Genomic DNA, 21,705 nt, shown 5'->3' with positions numbered 1-21,705 from the left:
CGCCGGAGACACAAGCCTGGGAAGAGCAGAAGCAGGAGAAGGGATGAGAATAAAAAAAGATTGAATAGTCTTAATTGTGAATGTTTCAGTGCTCAGACTTATGAATAACATTAAATCATATTAAGAACATGTATGGATGCTCTCTTAAAGTCACACACAGGCCTATCCTGAGATTCTTCAGTATGTTTCCATGACCATATATATATATGATCAATGATGAGTTTTAAGGGATGAAATTATTGACTACAGGGGAAATTATTATTATTTAATGACCGGTCTACTAACTTGCTCTTAAAGTCAGTCTCTTGCCGCCACCTACTGGCGTAACTATGTCATTTTAATTTCTCAATACCGAGTACACCAACATAATATTAAATATATTGAACAATAACAGCCATAAACTTTGTATTTAATATATATTATTAAATAAGCTGTATTCTGAATACCTTATACCTGTTATTTGAGTAAAAAGGAAAAAAACCTGTTTTTGTGCAAACAAGTCAAGACTGCAATATTGTAATTATTTACAAATGAAATCCTTTGTTTTCTTCTGTTATGACACATTTTTTATAAGAATTCTATAATAAGTTTATACCTCCTTTCTATTGGCTATTTCTATTGTTAATGTTCCCACAGTTAAAGTTGTCGCAGTCATGCGTGTGTGCTGCTGCTGCACCTCATTTGTACCATTTTGTTTTGATAATATATATCTTTTTTTTTTTTGAATGAATGAATGAATAAAGATATTGTTTGACATTGAAAGTAAATTTCATTTTACAGTATCTGTACAAACATACAGTATATATATATTTCAAAATTAACAAAACACTAGTAGGCTACTTCCGAATAGGGCTTAACCATGTTTACTCAGACTGTTAAATGTGATGCTTAATTGTGTGGCAAATGGTCCACTTTTCCTGAAGCTTTCGTTCCAACTATTTTTCCAGGTTAATTCCATTAAAATTCTTCAGCAAAAAAAGCTCTGAGTAGGCCTACTAAAAAGCAGGAAAGAGACTGTGTACATTATAATTTCAATAAATTATGTATCCCGTGAAACATTACAAACTATGTAATCTACTAAAAAACAATGGTATAATATACAAATATTGACTTCCAGTCATATATTGTATTTGTAATACGATAAAAAAAAAGAAGCAAATATAGTACAAGTAGTTTAAGGAGACTGATTCGATTGTGTTGCCATTATTTGTTTAAGCAAATCTACAGATTGCCGGATATCCAGCCATAATTAGTGGAGGTGAAGACAGTTCTTCATCGGGAATTTGGTTATTAAACACGTGACTTGTGTTTTGGTTATTAAACACGTGACTCAGCGCCCAAGGTCTGTATTCAAAGTTTTATATGATATTATTAAAAGTTTCTCAATGGTGAACATTTTCGAAACTTTATTTGAAAGTATGTTTTATGAGACGTTTCAGAATTGATCAGTGTAATGTTATTAGCCTACCTTATAAGTCATTACGATTTAAACTTCTGTCAGAATTCCTGGGAAAAAAACGCGCTTTCTTGTAAGATATCCGCTGTCAAACTATATTTACTCTAAATGTCACTGTCGTTATTCATATGTTATTTTGATGAGTTTTAAAGTCATACAGTTTACCTCAGAGAAACGTTACTGGAAAAAGGCGCCAATGAAAACCGCGCTTTCTTGTCAGAATATTATATCAAACGCCATTTTCTCAGAGTGTCTGTCTCGTTATTTTGATTACTTTTTAATAATCAATTATACAGTTTATTAACTTCAGAAAATCCTGTCAGACGTGACTAAAAAAGTGCGCCACCGAAAACCGCGTTGTTATCAGAATATCTGCTGTTAAACGATATTCTCACCGAGTATATCACTGTGTCGTTATTGTCATATTTAACATTTATTAATATAATTTGCTGTGAAGTAAGAAGTGCCTTATGTTTGTTTTCTCAACCAGCACAGCAGATGGCGCTAATATCCCGCTAGAGCACAAACACTGTAGAGAGGCCGGTGAGTGTTTAATGTGCTTTTTACATCAATTATGTTGTTTACTTATTTGTTTTTCTCCATTTGGTGTTTTAATGACTACTTTCCCCACTGTTTTGAGCCGTAAAATACTCACTGCTGAATTTTCAGCATCATTACTCCAGTCTTCAGTGTCACATGATCCTTCAGAAATCAGTATAATATGATGATTTGATGATCAAGAAACATTTATGATTATTATCAATGTTGAAAACAGTTATTTACATTTTAATTTCAGGATTCTTTGATGAATAGAAAGTTCAAAAGAACAGCATTTATATGCAATAGAATCTTTTGTAACATTAAACACTACCGTTCAGGAGTTTGGGGTCAGTAAGAATTTTAATTTTATTTTTGGGGGAAAGAAATAAAATAAATCAATACTTTTATTCATCAAGGATGAGTTAAACTGATCAAAAGTGACAGTAAAGACATTTATAATGTTACAAAATATTCTATTTTAAATAAATGCTGTTCAAAAATTGTACACAACTGTTTTCAACACAACACTTAAACATCAGATCCTCATATTACAATGATTTGTGAAGGATCTGAATGTGAATGTGAATGTGTGTGTGTGTGTGTGTGTGTGTGTGTGTGTGTGTGTGTGTGTCTGTGTGTGTGTGTGTGTGTATATATATATATATATATATATATATATCATTTAAAAAAAACAGTATTATAAAATGTATTTATTTTATGTATAATTTATTTTCAAATACCGTTTATGGCACTTTAAAAAACAGTCCCACTGTCGTTATCAATATACTTGAGTAAACTAAACTAGAGCCTTAGTTAATAAACACATATTTAGATGCTTGTGCCACAATATTAATACGATAAACTTTTGCTGCGTTTGTTTTTATCGGATCTTCGCTTTAAATGCGGCCGGTCTTGTGACGTGACGTCATCACGGCACAGCTGACAGCAATGAAGCGCAAACGGAGTGTGTACTCTGAGAGAAACACCAGCAAACCTCAGTGAAATCCAGTGTGTTTTTGGACTTCACACATCCCGGTAACGCGTGCGTTAACACACACACACACGTGTTTGAGCGACTGTGGCGCGTGCGCAACGCGTCAAAGCCAGTTTTATTCCACTCTCATGAGTTTGTGTCAGGAGGATATCTGTGTTATCTGAACACGTTTGCTCTTTTATATTCGTTATTATTATAATTATTATATTTTCCAAAACCCTTTGCTTCTTCTTCTGGGTTTGAGTTTTCTGCGTGTGTTTTTATCGGATGTTTCCCTTTAAATGCGGCCGGTCTTGCGATGTGACGTCATCGCCGCACAGCTGACTGTAATGAAGCGCAACTGAGCGTCTAGTCTGAGAGAAACACCAGCAAATCCCGTGTTTTTGGACTTCACACACCCCGGTAACGCCTGCGTTACACACACATGTGTTTGAGCGACTGTGCAACGCGTCAAACGCCAGTTTATTCCACTTCTCTGAGTTTGTGTCAGGTTATCTGAGCAAGTCTGTGTTTTTAGTCTGTTCTGTTTTTTGTTGTTTTTTAGAGAAAGTGCGTCAGTTATTACAAACTCACTGCCAGGTCCTGTCACACACACACACACACACACACACACGTTTGAATGACGACAGTTTTATTCCACTTCTCTGAGTTTGTGTCAGGAAATCTGTGTTTTCTGAGCAAATTTGCCCTTTTATATATGTTTTTGTGTTATTTTTTTCAGAGAAAGTGCGTCAGTTATTATGATCACCTCAAGCCCGATGGAGAGCCGCGCGTCCACGGTGCGCGTGTCCAGGCGGAGCGGCGCGGGCGCGTCCCCGTCTACCATTAGCCCGACGCGCGTCACGCGCCTGCAGGAGAAAGAGGATTTGCGGCATTTGAACGACCGACTCGCGAATTACATCGAGCGGGTCCGACAGCTGGAGAATGACAAGTCATCCATGCAGATCCTGCTGGAGGAGAAGGAGGAGGGCGCGCGCAGGGAGATCGGGAACGTGCGCCGCCTGTACGAGACCGAGCTCTCGGACGCGCGCAAGAGTCTTGACGTCATCGCGAACGAGCGCGCGAGACTTCAGATCGAGTTAACGCAGTTACAGGAGGAGCATCACACACTCACTGCCAGGTGCTGTCACACACACACACACACACACACAGACACAGGAGGACCATCCTGTCATCCAGCATCTCCTCCCTTCCTCTTTCATCCTCATCACCAAACGTGTTTTAGATGGACAGATCAATACAGCACAGAGAACATGTAGGATGGTGGAAAAATAACTCTTTCTATTATCCAGATATGAGCAGATCCTGTGCACTGACTGTCACCCCCTTTTTTGAATAGACGTGAAAATGCACATTTTGAACTTAAATGGTTGTAATTAAAGAATGCTTTGGAGTATAGATGTAAAATTGGTCTTGTTTTGAAGACATTTGGCAGATTTTTGTAGAAGAGAAATAAATTAAGAAAGTGAAACAGAAAAAAAGTTATAGAAGTTTGAATTTATGAAAATGTACAATGTAAAAATTATTCATATTTTATATAAAATATATATTTTTAAAACCTGGGCAACTCTAAAACTGCAAAAAAAAAAAATCAAAGCCAAAAATCTGAACAAGTTGTGTTTAAACTTTTAGGTTGATATCTCAAAAAATGAGCTTTCAGTGAGATTTTGTTTGGGCGCAGCACCAAACATTTTTACTCCATCACTGCCCATATAAGGGCGCCTCCATTTCCATATGTGGTTTGAGTGATCTGAACCATTATTTCCACAATTTTCATACAATTTATGAAGTAGACATTCTATTCAGAAGTAGTATGGGAAGTTTGGCAGATTTTGAAATGAATTCAACCTCTAAGAAACACATAAAAAGAATATAGCTATAGCTCGCTGCCACATCACAAATGGTGAATCTATTATTTTAATTTTTTTATATTTAAAACATTTTCATATCTTTTTTTTTTTTTCTAAAATAATTGAATGGATGCTATCTTTTGAACTCTTGGCATGAAAACAAACTGAGGTTTCAACCATTCCTTCATTATTTTTCATGTTAATTGCTATTTCAAAATAAAGGTCTGAACACGCCTTAGGAATATGAAAATATTCTTGTTGCAAATTGATAAATTACGGCTCCTCTGTAATGATTGAAAATCATTCACCAGATATGAAAACTAGAGTTTGTAAGCTTTCAAATGATATATAGTTTGTCAAGATTAGTTTAGGTTTAGTATAGGATATTACTGTTTTAAATATGTAATGGCTTTGGGCCCGCCGGTGACACTTAAGGGTTAATATATCATGATGACTCACAAGTATTTGCGCTAAATCTGCACAGATTTGTCTTACACTCAAACTTCCCCAGCAAACTGAGTAAACATGGTAACGCACCAAACTGGCTCGTGATTTGACAGCGTTTCCCACCACAGATGATTTTGACCCGCGGTTGGCGGGTGTTAATTTCAAACTCTGGATGTAATGTATGAAATGTGCTCCTTCCAGGTGTTTTTGGTGTCAGTGTTAACATGCCTTAATCTAATCTAAAGTTTGTTATCTTGTGTCTCAGGAATAATAAGAAAGAGTGTGAACTGAACACGGCTGTCGGACACTGGAGGAACCTTGAAGCCGCGCTGAACTCTAAAGAAGCGGATTATGCAAATTTACTGGCCACCAACCGCAGACTGGAGAATGATATTTCCACTCTCAAGACTCAGGTGGCTAATGTGAGTACAAAACATGCATGAAACTAACGGGAAAGACTGAAGGGACTTGTACTGGGCTGCGTTCAACCCCGACAAAACGTTGCACAACGTTTTTTAAACAGAAACGGTGATGCGTTGAACACACTGTTCTGATGACGCAAGAGTTGCAGCTACGGCAGCTGAGAAGGCCATTCTTTGTGTTCTTTATGAAGAATTTTCTGAGCCTGATGAAGTCGGTATAAATATGTGTTTAATACTACAAAATGTGCCCGATGTTACAGTTACTGCACTTGCCGCCCAGAACAAAAGAGAACATCCCAATGGAGTGAAGGGATTGCTGAAACTGAAGCACACATCTTACCTAATTCAGACTAAAGCACATCTATTTAGCCTCACATACTGACTTTATTTGTAGTTCATACTGTTTTAATACCCTGTATTTTCTTTCTCATTTTTAGGAAAAGCACTTAATTACTATTGTTTCTTTCTATACCAAATGTCATACACTTGCAATGAAGCTAAAAATATAAACAACTACATCATTATGTTGATATCCTATATTTTTACAATAAAACTTACGACAAACATGTCTTCTAATATCCTCAGTTGTTGCGTATACCGAGCTGCATCGAACACATTTTTAAATTACTTTCTTTGAAGCCATTGTGCGAGTTCACTTTAATACCGCGAGCTTTATATACATGTTGCTGCTGATTGGACTGCAGTTTTGACACACCCACCAAACAAGAGAAAACGTATCTCAAACCCCGTTGCACACCGGTGCACGCCGTTTCCAGGGAACATGACGTTCAACCCGGAAACCGTGGCAAAACGTTGCGCACCGTTTTGAACTTGAACATGCCCCTGGTGTTTGTGCCACTCATGAGGAGGGAGGAGAGTGAGCCAATCAGCAGTAGGGGGCGTGTTCTCTTATGATGAGGGAGGAGAGAGTGAGCCAATCAGCAGTAGGGGGCGTGTTCTTTTATGATGAGGGAGGGGAGAGAGGCAATCAGCAGTAGGAGGCGTGTCCTCTCATGATGGGGGAAGAGAGAGTGAGCCAATCAGCATTAGGGGGGTGTCTACTCATGATGGGGAGGAGAGAGTGAGCCAATCAGCATTAGAGGGTGTGTCCACTCATGATTTGGGAGGAGAAAGAGTGAGCCAATCAGCAGTAGGGGGCATGTCCACTCATGATGGGGAGGAGAGAGAGTGAGCAAGAGGGAGATTTGAAAGACTGTAGAAAGAGAAATGGCTGAGAGACATTACAAAAGAGGAAAGCTCAGAGGAATACTATCTTCACTTTATTTCTTTCAAAGCATTATTTTGCTTCGCTTCAGCTTTGATAAAGAGACTCTATCCACTCTTGCATTGCGTGTTCGTAGATTTTGGGGGCGGGGCGTGTTTGTTTTTGTTGATTTCAAATATCCACAGTGAAATCGCTTACTACACCTTGAACTCGATTAATGTCAGTTTAAACGTTTCTTCTGCCTTACAGCTGGAAGCGGCGCTGCAGAACGTCAAGACCCAGTTGAACTCTGAAATGCTGCGTCGAGTTGATGCTGAAAACCAGATCCAAACCCTGCAGGAGCAGCTGGACTTCCAGAGGCATCTCAGCGAACAGGTTCTGATGTGTTATCAAAAACACTGTTTCATTCATTAGCCGCGTTTCCATTACACTTCAAATTGCGCAAATTGATATTGCGAATTGAAAATACGCCCAATGGAAACGCGTCAATTTCACAAAAACTCCCATTTATCGCAAAAAAGTTTTTATGCTCACATGAGGAGGTTTTTCCAGGCAATTCGAAAAGCTGCAATGGAAACAGTTCACAGGTCACCTGACGTAGATGATGCGGTATGTTCGGACGAGACAGAGTTCTTCATTAAACTCATAAAAGACAAAAGTATTACAAGAATACTGGAGTCTAAACCTCAAAGAAATGCCACAATCAAGAGCTTGAAGCAGATCTGAGGGAGAAACGCCTTATACGATGTTTTATGGTGCATATTTCACAACACCGAGTCTAAGGGTCTTTCCTTGCCATTAATGCTTGGATTAAAAATGTCTAGTGCGGTGGCTGCGATATACGTAACATCCATCGGTATGATTTTTTGGAATGACTTATCGCGAGAGGAAAAAATGGCGTTGTAGTCGCATAACATCGGTTAATGGAAACGGCGTCATTTCGCAATAGTTTTTTATCGACATTTAGAAAAAATCTCAAAAGTTGCGCAAATCTGTAATGGAAACGCGCCTATTGATTGATTTTTATTGACTGACTGACAAGCCGGTTTTTTTTGTATATATTTGGTGTTCGTTACTGTTCAGGGGTGCGTTTCTCAAAAGCTTCGTTAGCCAACTATAGTCGCAAGTTCCGTCATTATCAGCAGTTCAACTAATCGGTGTTTCCCGAAGCCGTAGTTCCAATGAGCATTCGCAAACAGCAAAACCTGTTGTTAGAAGCAGTTTCTTGTTTGCATGACATGTGGACTCAATAAATCCTTATCTTGAGCATAAGCAAGCTGACATTCAGTGCAATCTATATCTTTTATCCAGAATACATACAAATGTCATTTACGTCTTTTAGTTTGTCGAGATTTAAAGCGTAGTGTGAACGAGCTCTAGTGTTTTTTTTAATCTAAAAGTTCTGCTGTTCTGGATGCAGAAGAAAGTTTAACACTTACATTACCAATAAAAACAAAACAATCTATAGTAATTTTTGCTTATGGTTTAACTGAATCATCGAAGGTCAGAGGCAAGTATTATTGCTTTATTACAAGTTCAATAAAGTGAGATTAAATGCATAAAAATGTAGCCTATGTTTTATTTAACATATTTAGTTAGTTTAGTTCACTGATTTCATTCATTTTGAGGAATATTGAATCTTTTTTTTGTGCAAGTGAGATGAGTAAATGCATATTCACATTTAGTCTAGAACTGCAATAACCATCATGTTTACACACACACACACACACACACACACAACGCCTCTGCACTTCAATTTGTCTCAGCATGGGGACAGGAGAGCTGTCAGTTAATAAATGGGAAAACTAAGTAACTTGCATTACTTATTTGAAAAAGTAACTCAGATATTTTGTTGTAAATTTTAAAAGTATTACGTTACTTGAAAAAGTAATCTGATTACATAACTCAAGTTACTTGTAATGAGTTACACACAACTCTGGTTACACCGTTGTACGGGAAACACACCCCAGGTTGGTTGTAATGTCGATCACCCCACAGACTGTGTGTGTGTGTGTGTGTGTTCAGGAGGTGCGTGAGATGCGCAGTCGTCACGAGAGCCGGGTGATGGAGCTCGACACCGGCAGACAGAAGGAGTTTGAAGGTAAATTAGCTGAAGCCATGAAGCAGCTCCGAGAAGAACATGAAGCTCAAATCCAGCAGTACAAAGAGGAGCTGGAGAAAACCTTCGTTGCGAAGGTAAAACACACCGCACGTTTGTTCTGCCCAGAGTTGTTGTTGTTGTTGTTGTTGTTGTATTTTACTTTTTAAGAAAATGGTCATGCAAAACGTGTATTTCATTCATATATTTTATTTATTAATATTCCTTATACAAGTAATATTTATAAATAATTAATATTAGTAAAATTTATATATGTAATGTATTTATATAAAATATGTAAATATATTTAAAAATTAGATATATAATATTATCTTATTCATAGCCAATAATTTATATAAAAATACTACATAGATGTCAAATTATTAGGGCCCGAGCACCGATGGTGAGAGAATTATTATTATTATTATTTATTATTATATGCATAGTATATTATTATTTTTATAATATAATTTTATTCATATATTTAATTTATTAATATTCCTTTTTAATATTTATGAATGGGTACAATTAATTTTTTTTATAAAAAATATTATATATATATATATATATATATATTTACTTTATTCATATATTTATTTTATTAAAAAATACTAGAATTATAAAGTATTTGTGTGTATTATATATATATATATATATATATATATATATATATATATACACACACATACACACACACACACACACACAGATAGATAGATAGATAGATGTGTGTACCGTATTTTCCGCACTATAAGGCGCACCGGATTATAAGGCGCACCTTCAATGAATGGCCTATTTTAGAACTGTTTTCATATATAGGGCGCACCGGATTATAAGGCGCATATAGAATAGAAGATACTGCAGTCAAACGTTTGACTGGGTTTGCGTTATGCAGTGGTCACCAACCTTTTCAAGCCTAAGATCACATCCAAAGTCCAAATGTAAACCAAGATACCTTGTTTATACTCGACGCGTCCGCATGAGCGCGAAGGTAATAAAAAATAATAATATCCGTCTGCTCGGGCAGATTCGGCTTAACAGCGCGCGCGCCTCTGAATCCGAAGATGCATGACTTTGAGCCGAATCTGATATTAGTAGTACATCTCATCACACCGGCACCCAGTTTGCGCGTCTTAATCAGTTATATGGTCTGGTGTTCAGTCTAAAACAAAACAGTTGCGTCAAGTATAAATGCCTCGTCTGTTTTTGGGAGTTGCGCGCGCAGTCAGCGGAGGCTCGCGCTCCGGTGTCAGGCGAAAATATAAACAAGGTTTAAGTCAGCGGTTGTTTAACAGACGTTAACATAAGGCGCCAGATCCATATATAAGGCGCTCCGGATTATAAGGCGCACTGTCGTTTTTTGAAAAAATTAAAGGCTTTTAAGTGCGCCTTATAGTGCGGAAAATACGGTAATTTATAAATGATTTATCTTATTTTATTCATTTATATTCTATACAAGTAATAATTAAAGATAAATTAGTAAAACAAATATTGAAACACGCAGTCAGTCAGTAATGGCAATACATTTCTTCAGCTGTGGACATTACACAGTGTTTGACGAACAAGAAAGCAGCTTTGAGCAACAGCCAATGAAACGGTAATAGCAAGAGCAAGACATGAACTCTGAATTAAAAACAGGCTTTTCATCCTTCCTTGGCAGAATAGAAAAGACACAAATCTCCCCAAGTCTTCAAATGTTGGTAGTGTTCAGTTATGATACTGTAAACGGAGAAAACCGACTGTAGATGAAGCCGGTTTACACTTGTGTCCACTCTTGCTTTATTAATGCATTTCAGAATGCACTTGCAGCAATGCACAAAAATCAGTGTGTTTTCATGCATTAAAGACAGTAAATCAGCGTGAGGATTTTACAGCAGTGAGAAGTGAAGTCTGCAGGAGAAGTGTAGTTCAGGGATTTGAGCGAAAGGAAAAGACGGTAACCTGGACACACACGAAAAGCTTGATTTCATCGCATCAGTCTTTCATGGTACCTCAGTAATCATGTGTTCGAGAGCAAACCATTCTCTGTGTGCTCGTTGGTTTGCGGTAACGGTGTTATGGGTTTATTTCTTGCAGTTGGAGAACGCGAAGCAGACGGCGGTGAAAAACAGTGACTTCGCTTCTTCAACCAGAGAAGAGCTGGCGGGAACTAAAATGCGTATGGAGTCTCAGTCGCTGCAAATCAACAACCTGCACAAAAAGGTAGAGATCTGAAAGGTTTTGATACATTACCAATCAAAAGTTTGGGGTTAGTACGATAAAAAAAAAAAAAAGAAATTAATACTTTCTTTCATCAAGGACGCCGTGCATTAAGACTTAAAGGGATAGTTCTCCCAAAAATGAAAATTAGCCCATGATTTACTCTCCCTCAAGTCATCCTCAGTGTATATGACATTCTTCTTTCAGACGAATACAATCAGAGTTATATAAAAAAAAAATGTCCTGGCTCTTCCCAGCTTTATAATGGCAGTGAATGGCTGTTTCTGTTTTGAAGTCCATAAAAGTGCATCTATCCATCATAAAAGTGCATCTATCCATCATAAAAGTGCATCTATCCATGATAAAAGTGCATCTATCCATCATAAGTGCATCTATCCATGATAAAAGTGCATCTATCCATGATTAAAGTGCATCTATCCATGATAAAAGTGCATCTATCCATCATAAAAGATGATTATTTTCATCCTACTAAGAGAAACAATGTGAATTTGAAGTCACTGGTTTGATTTACTGACACGTCTGACTGTACATGAATCATGACAAATCAGAAATCACTGGTCACAGATCAGGCATTCAAATGAACAGTTCACTTGCATATAGTGGCATTACTGTCGAGTCCATATCGTAAAAGTCTATTTGCAAAGCCTGCGCCGAAATTGTGACTGATTTACCGCTGGAGGGACTTTAAAGAGCTGTTTCATGCTCAAACAGCAGCACTAAAGAGAGATGAAGATGTAATGGAGCATAATATGGATGTCCATGTTTGTGTGTGGATCAGAACTCGGCGCTGGAGGCTCGTGTTCAGGAGCTGGAGCAGATGCTGGACCGCGAGAGACAGTCCAATCAGCACCGGCTCTCTCAGAAGGATCAAGAGATGGCGGATCTGAGACAGCAGATGCAGGAGCGACTGGAGGAATACCAGAACCTGCTGGACGTCAAGCTCATGCTGGATATGGAGATCAACGCTTACCGCAAGATGCTGGAGGGCGAGGAGAAACGGTGAGCTTTATCCCCTACACTGCAAACAATGCTCTTATTTTTGACTTTTTTTTTTAAATCAAGATGCATTTACTAGATGAGTAAAATGACATAAGATATTATGTCCTGTTTTCCGGGGGAATTAATCAAAATGAAGTGAGTTGATGCTTAAAAAAAGCTAAATGATCTGCCAATGGGGTCAGAAAAATTATCTTAATTCAAACAGAAACTATATTATTTTTCTCCCCATTGGCAGATAATTTTGCTTGTTTTAAGCATCAACTCACTTCATTTTGATTAATTCCCCCGGAAAACAGGACATAATATCTTATGTCATTTTACTCATCTAGTAAATGCATCTTGATTTAAGAGTTTTTAGATATTTGGACTGGAAACAAGACAGAAATACTACGGTAAGCAAGAAAATAAATTTTTTATATATATTTGCATGTACCAAATATCTTCATGGAACATGATATTTTCTTAATATCCCAATTAATTTTGGCATAAAAGAAAAATGGATAATTTTGACCCATATAATGTATTGTTGGCTATTGCCACAGATATACCCGTGCGACTTTTATTATTTATTTTTTTATTTAATCAGGGACACATTAATAGTACATAACAATATGTAAAATGCGGCAGATTTATCCAACACGGGCTAATTTTCATCCGTTATCCCTTGTGCAGGTTGATGTTAAGACTTATGACTGGTTTTGTGATCCAGGGTCACTTATTGGTTTTATTAGTTTGTCTCACGCACGCTTCTCCTCCTCAGACTGAATCTGTCTCCGAGTCCGATCCAGCCGTCGACCGTCTCTCGGACGCGAGCTCAACCTCTGCGCAAGAGCTGGGGAAAGAAACGCAAACACGAGGGCTCGAGTTCAGGTCTCTCGCCCAACTACAAGCTTTCCCAGCATTCCTCCTCTCGCGGGAACGTGTCCATCGATGAGATCGACCCGCAAGGGCTCTTCATCAAACTCAAGAACACCTCCGACAAGGTACGACGAAGAGGAGGGTTTCTTAGAGGCGGCTTATATCACAGGGTTTGTTTCAGTGTCATTGATACACTGTTCATTTGTTTTAGCTTCATATTTTCCAATTTTATTTATTTTAGATATATATTTTTTTTTTTGTCCCTTTAAGGCGAAACACGGCAAGCAAAAACATCATCTTTTTTTTCCTTTTTTTTTTCACTGGTCAATTTTGAGATTTTTGGATATTTGTCTTCAATAACAGTCTTCTTTCAGACTTGTGGTTAAGAAAAGTCAGAAATACACATTTAGGTCTTTATTTTACACACTTTGTCTGTTTGCGTCTGTAGATTTCTCATAAATTCAACAAAAGTTGGCGTTGTAAATCCTCCCGCTGCTCCGCGCTCGCTGTCTGCTCCCTGTCATCACACACACCGCTGGAAAGCTCTCTCTCTCCTGTACAATGCTGTCGGATCCAAATATGGTCATTTCCTTTTTATCAGCAACCAATCGTGAAAGTAAAAGGGCTGAATGCGCTGATGATCATCTCATTGGCTGATGATAAATCTTTAAAGGGGTCATATAATGCCATTTTTGTACAAGCTAATATGATTCTTTAGGGTCTAAATTAAAAGTTTGTAATATACTTTAATTAAAAATTCTCATTAGTATTGTAAGAAAACACTAATTTTACCTGGTCAAAAACAGCTCTGTTTTCAGCACGCCGTTTCAGTGCATGTGTCTTTAAATGATAATGAGCTTTGCTCACCCCGCCCCTCTGTTCTGTGCGTACACCGTTTCTAACACAATAACCACGCGTTGTTCATTATAAACGTGGGATTATGAATTATATTGAGAACGTCGTACATAGAAAACATGCTGTAATTTACCCTGAGTGTAAACCTTAGACGCATTCATCGTGAAGCCTGCAGCAAGGTTTGCAAATTTCACAAAGATTAATATAAATACTAATATAAAGGTTAATAAAACATTACACTCACATCTTCTGGAGGTTCAGCAGTAACACGTTGGTACCGATCCGTTTTTTCTCGTTTGTAAAGCTGTCTGGTGTGAAATGATTCGCGTAAACATGAAAGCATGGATGATCGTGGGGAATCCCCGTGAGGGAATCCCCGCGTCAATCCTTTGGGCATATGGCTTCAAAAACAAAACTCAGCCACTGCATCTATAACGGCTCAGATTTAGGAACATCCAAATGACTGCTGTGTTCCTTATTACATCTAAGAACAGAACACCACAATCGCTTAGACGCCATTCTACTCCAGCATATCAACAATGGCGGACTACTATGACGACGGCTGTCACAGCTTGCTCAGGGCGGGTCTTGTGTTGAAGCACGGCTGTCAATCACAATCGCGGGAGGGGCGTACGATCTTATGACGTCACAATATCGAACGGCTTGATTTCATAGATGGTCAAACATATAAGGAGATTAAAACAAAACCACTGGATGGATTTTAATCATGATAGGATGGTTGTGTACAGGCACTGCCAACAGACATTTCAGTGCAATCAACTTGTAAAAGTGCATGTACCATTATATGACCCCTTTAAAGCCTGTTTTCTCAAAATGACTTTTCTCTCTGAAATCTCCACTTCAGCAGCACCGATACACACCAAACCTTCCAGTCTTGTACCTAGTTATATTATGAAGACATTTACAGAGGGATTTGAAAATATATTATTCCTAGCCTGATTTATATAACATTTTATTCCAAAAAAACATGGCGAAAATATTTTTTTTAAGGCTGTTGACAGAATATTCAGATTTACAGGAGAACAAAAGTAGATATCCATAAATCCCTCTGTCATTTTTTTCCCCATCTAATATGTGAACACAATGAAAAAATTATTTTTAACTTGGCTTTATCCAATACTCAGACAAATATATGCGAATTAGCGCATATTTAATTAGATATTGCCTAATTTGCATATTTAAACATTAAATTACAGAAAACTTTTTCTCATCTTAATGTATGTAATCAACTCGGAAAGTTTCATGGTGAATTCTGCTAGTTAAAAATGTTACCCTATTCACCTGTAGTGTCTCGCCCTAATGTGTATAGTTTTTATTAATGTTTTGAAAATATAAAAAATTTAAAACATGTTAATAAAATGTGCTTTGTGGATTTGGAGAAGGCATTCGACAGAATTCCTAGGCACAGCCAGGGGCCGGAGAGTGTCCGGTTTGGGGACCACAGGATTTCGTCTTGTCTTGGTCTTGTTCAGGAGTGAGGGACGGATGGAACGGGAGATTGACAGACGGATCGGTGCAGCTCCTGCAGTAATGCGGTCGATGTGCCGGTCTGTCGTGGTGAAGAAGGAGCTGAGCTGCAAGGCGAAGCTCTCGATTTACCGGTCGATCTATGTTCCTACTCTCTGAGCTCTGGGTCATGACCGAAAGGACAAGCCAATCAGAACAGCGTGTGGGCGGAGTCAGCCAATCAGAACAGCGTGTGGGCGGAGTCAGCCAATCAGAACAGCGTGTATGTGGAGTCAGCCAATCAGAACAGTGTGTGGCTGAGCGGAGTCAGCCAATCAGAACAGTGTGGGCGGAGTCAGACAACGATGAACTAAAAACGGAAAAAAAATTCCCTCGTGTTTTCCGCGTTAAGACGACGACGCTGTTAAAACGATCCTCGATCACACGGATCCGTGAAAACGCTGTATTCTGCAGTCAGGCCAGTAGATGGCGATGTCACGGTGTAAAGAAACACTATAGACTGAACATATGCATTATCGTATCGCATATCGAATTTCGCTGTATTTAATGAGTTATCGCATATCGCATTTTTCTTCAGTATTGTGCAGCCCTAGTTCATAGTCAAAATAACAATCGATATCGAATCAGTGAATTGATTCGTGAAGCTCTACGGCACATGCAGATCATGTCAGACAATCAGAATAGTGTGTGGGTGGAGTCATCCAATCAGAACAGTGTGTGGGTGGAGTCAGCCTATCAGAACAGAGTGTGGGCGGAGTCAGCCTATCAGAACAATGTGTGGGTGGAGTCAGCCTATCAGAACAGTGTGTGGGTGGAGTCAGCCTATCAGAACAGCATGTGGGCGGAGTCTCGCGGCACCAGAGAGTAATCTTGACGGCACTCGCAAGAAAATGAAGTATCTACATAATCAAATTCACAAATATTACACCATTTAAACATTATTCAAATACATAGGCTACCAATCTTTGTCAAAGAATACACTTGTTTGTTCACAGTTTGAACGTTCTTGTTTCCATTTGTTTAATTTGAAGATCTGAGGTGAATTATCCAGCTACAAAGCTGGAGCACTAAATGATATTCAGAGTCACATGACACACTTTTAACATTAAATAAAGCACATAAACAGCACCTGAGATTATCATCGCCACACTTTGTGTTTGTTGTTCCAGCCCGACGTCGCAGAAAAATAGAAACCGTTTCTAAAATGCGTGTCGCCGTCGCGGCTGGTTAGGACAAACACTCTGATTAACATGGAGAAGAACCTTTTATCGCGTGTAGTTAGGACACTGTGTTAGAGAGAGGGTGAGGAGCTCGGTCACTCGGGAGGAGCTCAGAGTAGAGCCGCTGCTCCTCCACATCAAGAGGATGCCTCCTGGACGCCTTCCCGGGGAGCTGTTCCGGGCGCGCCCCACCGGGAGGAGACCCTGCGGTTGAACGTGTTTCAGGATCAGGCTCTGGGAGGCTGGGTGTTGAGGATCAGTGGTGTGTGTGTGTGTGTGATCAGTGTGTGTGTGTGTGATTGTGTTTCAGGATCAGGCTCTGGGAGGCTGGGTGTTGAGGAAGAGTGAAGCCAACGTGCAGGACATCGTCTTCCAGATCCCCTCGCCGTGTGTGCTGAACGCTGGACAGATGCTCACGGTAAACACAAGGCTGTGTGTGTGTGTGTGTGTGTGTGTGTACTTGTACAACTATCTTTGTGAGGACCAGTTTGAGTTTTAGACCATTGGAGTGAGGACAAAGAGAGTAAAGTGAGGACATGTTGGCCGGTCCTCAGTTTCTGAGAGCCTTTAAAGGCCTGTTTGAGGGTCAAGACCTGGTTTTAGGGATAAGGTTATAATGAGGTTAAGGGTCGGTTTAGGGTCAGGGGTCGGGTTAGGCACTTAGTTGTGATGGGTAAGGTTAGGGTAAGCGGCTAGAGATTGCATTGTGTCAATGAATGTCCTCATAAAGATAGATGTACAAGAGTTTGTGTGTGTGTGTGTGTGTGTGTGTGTGCTGAAGACTGGACAGATACTCACAGTGACACACTGAGTGTGAGCTGAGGGTTTCTCTCTCTGACTCTGCTGAAGTCTGTCTGTGTGTGTGTGTGTGTGTGTGTGTGTAGATCTGGGCTGCTGGTGCTGGGCTGGATCCCCCTGTGGGTGATTTGCTCCTGAGGACTCATGAGTCGTGGGGTCCGTTCGGGGACGTCCGAGTCTCGCTGATGAACACACAGAACGAGGTGAGACACACTCGTCACCGAGAGTATCGGGGAATATCACAGTCATGGAGATTTCTTGTGATAAAGCAAAATACGTCGGCCAGTAGGGATGTAACGGTACATGTAATCGTCACGGTTCAGTGCATACACTGCAAAAAATGCTTTTCTTACTTAGTATTTTTGTCTTGTTTCCAGTCCAAATATCTAAACATTCTTACATCAAGATGCATTTACTAGATGAGTGACATGACATAAGATATTATGTCCTGTTTTCTGAATATGTTTCCAGTTATACTCACCTCTGAAGTGTGACAATATGAAAATGTATGTTTAAATGACAGCTGCTGTTACTGTGGTCGTGTTGACGAGGTTGTGTGTGTGTGTGTGTGCAGGAGACTGCAGAGTATTGTCTGGTGTGTGTTCAGGGTAAAGCTGACGAGGATCCAGACTGTGATGAAAACATCACGGCCCGCGACATTCACCTGCGCCGACAGGTAAAACAGTCGAGCTCTTGTGAGACCTAGCGGTTTAATGTCGTAATTAATTACTAAATGTAATGTCATCTGACATTATCGAATAGATTTCAGTCTGATACGCACTCATATCATTGTTCAGTAAAAAAAATCAGACATCTTTCTATAGGATTTTCAAACTGTAGATGATGGCTCTCTCACATCTCCAACATCAATGCATGAACTCATGAAATGTTTACTTTAATGCAATGCAAGTCGTTTTGGAGCAACAGAGCAACAGATTTACATTGAAAGACGGACCTGAACATCTTAGACCCCATCAACACCACAGAAACTACATGTCAACGCTGGTAACCACTCAGAACACCCTAAAAATCACATAGCAATGCCCTGGCAACCAATCAGAATGCCCTAGCTACCAATACGCCATAGCAGCAACCCGGAATCCGCTCAGAGCAACACCCTGGCAACCATCCAGATCACCATAGCAACCAAATACCAATGGCCCTGACAGCCACTCAGAACACCACAGCAATGCCCTGGCAACCAATCAGAACGCCCTAGTACCAAATCACCATAGCAACAACCCGGAAGCCAAATAGCAATGACCTGACACCCACTCAGAACACCATAGAAATGCCCTGCCAACAATTCAGAACACCCTAGCAACCAAAACACCATAGCAACAGTTCAGAAACCACATGACAACACCCTGGCAACCACCCAGATCACTATAGCAACCACCCAGATCACCATAGCAACCAAATAGCAATGACCTGAAACCCACTCAGAACACCATAACAACAACCCAGCAACCGCTCAGAAAGCCACTTAGCAACACCCTGGCAACCACTCAGATCACCATAGCAACTAGCAATGACCCAGCAACAACTCAGAACACCCTAAAAACCACATGGCAACAGCCTGTCAACCAACCAGAACACAGTAGAAACCGCATAACAACACCTTGTCAACCATCCAATACACCATAGCAAAGACTCGGCAACCACTCAGGACACTCTAAAAACCACATGGCAACAACATATCAATCTACCAGAACATCATAGCAACCACGTAAAACTACGAGCACTATAGAAACCACATAGCAACACCCTGGCAACCACCCAAAACACCACAGCAATGACCCAGCAACCGCTCAGAACACCTTAAATACCACATAGCAACATCTGAAATCTGTTGTTGTTTGTTTCTGCTTCACCTCTGTTTTGTAAAAGCCTAAAAGAAGAAAAAAGAAATGTTGTTCCCTCTCCTGATCCAGAAGCGTCTGTAGGTGAGATGGATCCAGTCGACCGTTTGAGCTTCGCTTTAGCAGTAACTGTGGCTTTGCATGTTTAATCATCATCATGATTGTAACACATTTTGATTTGAGCTTGCTTAGCTGTGAATTTTTTTTATGCATGATTGCATTTTAATGATATGCATAGTTTTAGTTCAATATGACGAGGAATTACTCTCGCTTTACTGAGACTCGTTTCGACTCCTTGTTTTCGTTTGGTACCTTTATCACAGAAATTTGTTTCTGCATAGTTAAAGGACAAATGAACTGAACAGGCATCTGTTTTCTATCTAAGCTCAACCTTAGTTTATTTGTTAGTCTAAACTATCAATCAGACGACAACACCCTGGCAAACACCCAGATCACCATAGCAACCAAATAGCAACAACCCGGAAACCGCTCAGAGCACCACATAGCAACACCCTGGCAACCACCCAGATCACCATAGCCACCAAATAGCAATGACCTGACACCCACTCAGAACACCATAGCAATGCCCTGGCAACCAATCAAAACACCCTAGCAACCAAAACACCATAGCAACAACATGGAAACCGCTCAGAGCACAACATAGCAACACCCTGGCAACCAAATGGCAATGACCTGACACCCACTCAGAACACCATAGCAATGCCCTGGTAACCAATACATGGTTACAGGACAAATTAACCGAACAGGCATCTGTTTTCTATCTAAGCTCAACCTTAGTTTACTTGTTAAGAGTCTAAGCTATCTCTCAGATGACAGGAGGCATGTAGTAGTTTTTTAGCACGTTTTTAATCATGCTGATCATTTAGAGGCCTTTGCGTGTCAAATGTGATGCAGTAGCTTTGTAGGGTCAATCTGAAGTTTATAAAGACGTTCTCATGTGAATGATCAATCTGTGTCTGTTTCAGGGTCAGAGACACAATCAGGACGCCAGCTGTGCGGTCATGTGACTCTCATCGAGTGTGACGCCACACATCTGAAGATGCTCTCACTTGTCATATTTGATAAATGTTAAGAGCTGTAACTGGATTATTTCATTTTATTCAAATAATAAAGTTTAAATAATTGTTAGATCATAATAAATTAAAAATAAATGCTTTTTGCAAAATTTATGTTTAAAGCTTATTTTTTGATGTCTTAAAATGCCCTAATATCCTCTCAGAACACCATAGCAATGCCTTGGCAACCAATCAGAGCACCCTAGCAACCACAAAACGACACCCTGGCAACCACCCGAAACACCATAGCAATGAGCCGGCAACCGCTCAGAACACCATAAAACCACATATCAACAGCCTATCAACCAACCAGAACACCATAGCAACCATATACTGTAGCAACACCCTGGCAACCATCTAAAACACCGAAGCATTGACACAGCAACTGCTCAGAACACCCTAAAAACCACATAGCAACAGCTGAAATCTGTTTTATTAACTTATAAGCTATTTTTTGATGTCTTAAAATGATGTTTTAATCTGATTTTCTGTTACTGGGTTTAATAAACCCATTAAAATGGTGCTGGTTTACAAGGTTCTTCAGTGGTTTTTGAGTGTCTGTCCATGAGGTTCTTGAGTTGATTTATATGGTCAATATATGGTTTATATATCACCTTCAGACTAGAACTTCTTTGTGGACTAAAGTCAAATAACATCAGAAGTCAAAACGCTTTAGATTTGGATTGAGAACTTAATGTGTTTCTTTCTCCACACCTGCATTTCATCTGTAAACATCTGTGCTGGAAGTGTATTTCCACCACGGAATAAAATATAAAAAGGCAATTGCTACTTTTTATCTCGTTTTATCACTTATATTTTATAGTAAAAAGTAAAATACAGAAAAAAGTTGTCGAAGTTGTAACGGGTATTGTTCAAAATTCATGTATAACTTTGATGAAAGGTTTTGATCCACTTCAAATGTTGATTATTGTAGTTCATTTTACTTACTATATTATTAATATACATTTAATCATTTAGCAGACGCTTTTAACCAAAGTAAGTATTTTATTAAACTAACAATAGGACGAATATAATATAATAAATTAGACGGGTTAACATCCGTTTACTGTTTGTGGGGCCAAAATAAAGTAATACATATTTTTCTACACATTTATTTATTTATTTATATTTTTTATTGACCAATATGTCATGTACAAATAACATGGCAACAAACATATATAATTATACTATGACAGTAGGAGGATCAGGTGCAAAAGTCCATTACAAAGGAGAGAGAGTTTTGGCTTTTTTACTTTTTTACTTCTCATTATTTTAAGGGCATTTGTATAAGAAAGAA

General features: G+C 39.2%; 1 protein-coding gene across 6 annotated transcripts; it reads left to right on the top strand.

Moving 5' to 3' along the window:
* The first annotated feature begins 1,937 nt into the window (after window positions 1-1,937).
* Window positions 1,938-20,524, top strand: lmnl3 (lamin L3). Of its 6 annotated transcripts, XM_084428116.1 has the most exons (13): window positions 2,933-3,031; window positions 3,712-4,110; window positions 5,553-5,709; window positions 7,184-7,309; window positions 8,960-9,130; window positions 11,109-11,234; window positions 12,031-12,251; window positions 13,012-13,234; window positions 16,983-17,090; window positions 17,557-17,673; window positions 18,045-18,146; window positions 19,361-19,416; window positions 20,319-20,432. In XM_084428116.1, the coding sequence occupies exons 2-12, from the start codon at window positions 3,731-3,733 to the stop codon at window positions 19,397-19,399; spliced, it is 1,770 nt and encodes a 589-aa protein (XP_084284242.1). In that variant the 5' UTR covers window positions 2,933-3,031; window positions 3,712-3,730; the 3' UTR covers window positions 19,400-19,416; window positions 20,319-20,432. The 6 variants fall into 6 exon arrangements, with proteins under 6 accessions (XP_084284241.1, XP_084284244.1, XP_084284242.1 ...); XM_084428115.1 differs by lacking the exons at window positions 2,933-3,031; window positions 19,361-19,416 and adding an exon at window positions 1,938-1,999 and having other exon boundaries at window positions 20,319-20,524; XM_084428118.1 differs by lacking the exon at window positions 19,361-19,416 and having other exon boundaries at window positions 2,932-3,031; window positions 20,319-20,524.
* The last annotated feature ends 1,181 nt before the right edge of the window (window positions 20,525-21,705 follow it).

The sequence above is a fragment of the Rutilus rutilus genome, assembly GCF_951802725.1.
Source record: "Rutilus rutilus genome assembly, chromosome: 13".
Taxonomy (NCBI): domain Eukaryota; kingdom Metazoa; phylum Chordata; class Actinopteri; order Cypriniformes; family Leuciscidae; genus Rutilus; species Rutilus rutilus.
The sequence above is the reverse complement of the archived record's forward strand: the minus strand, read 5'-3'. Positions and strand labels throughout refer to the sequence as shown.

Excerpts from the sequence above, each read along its gene's own strand:
- lmnl3 (XM_084428115.1), top strand. The coding sequence starts at position 3,731 with ATGATCACCTCAAGCCCGATGGAGAGCCGCGCGTCCACGGTGCGCGTG. Across the intron at positions 11,235-12,030 it reads TCAACAACCTGCACAAAAAG|AACTCGGCGCTGGAGGCTCG; the intron begins GTAGAGATCTGA and ends TGTGTGGATCAG. Across the intron at positions 18,147-20,318 it reads ACATTCACCTGCGCCGACAG|GGTCAGAGACACAATCAGGA; the intron begins GTAAAACAGTCG and ends TGTCTGTTTCAG.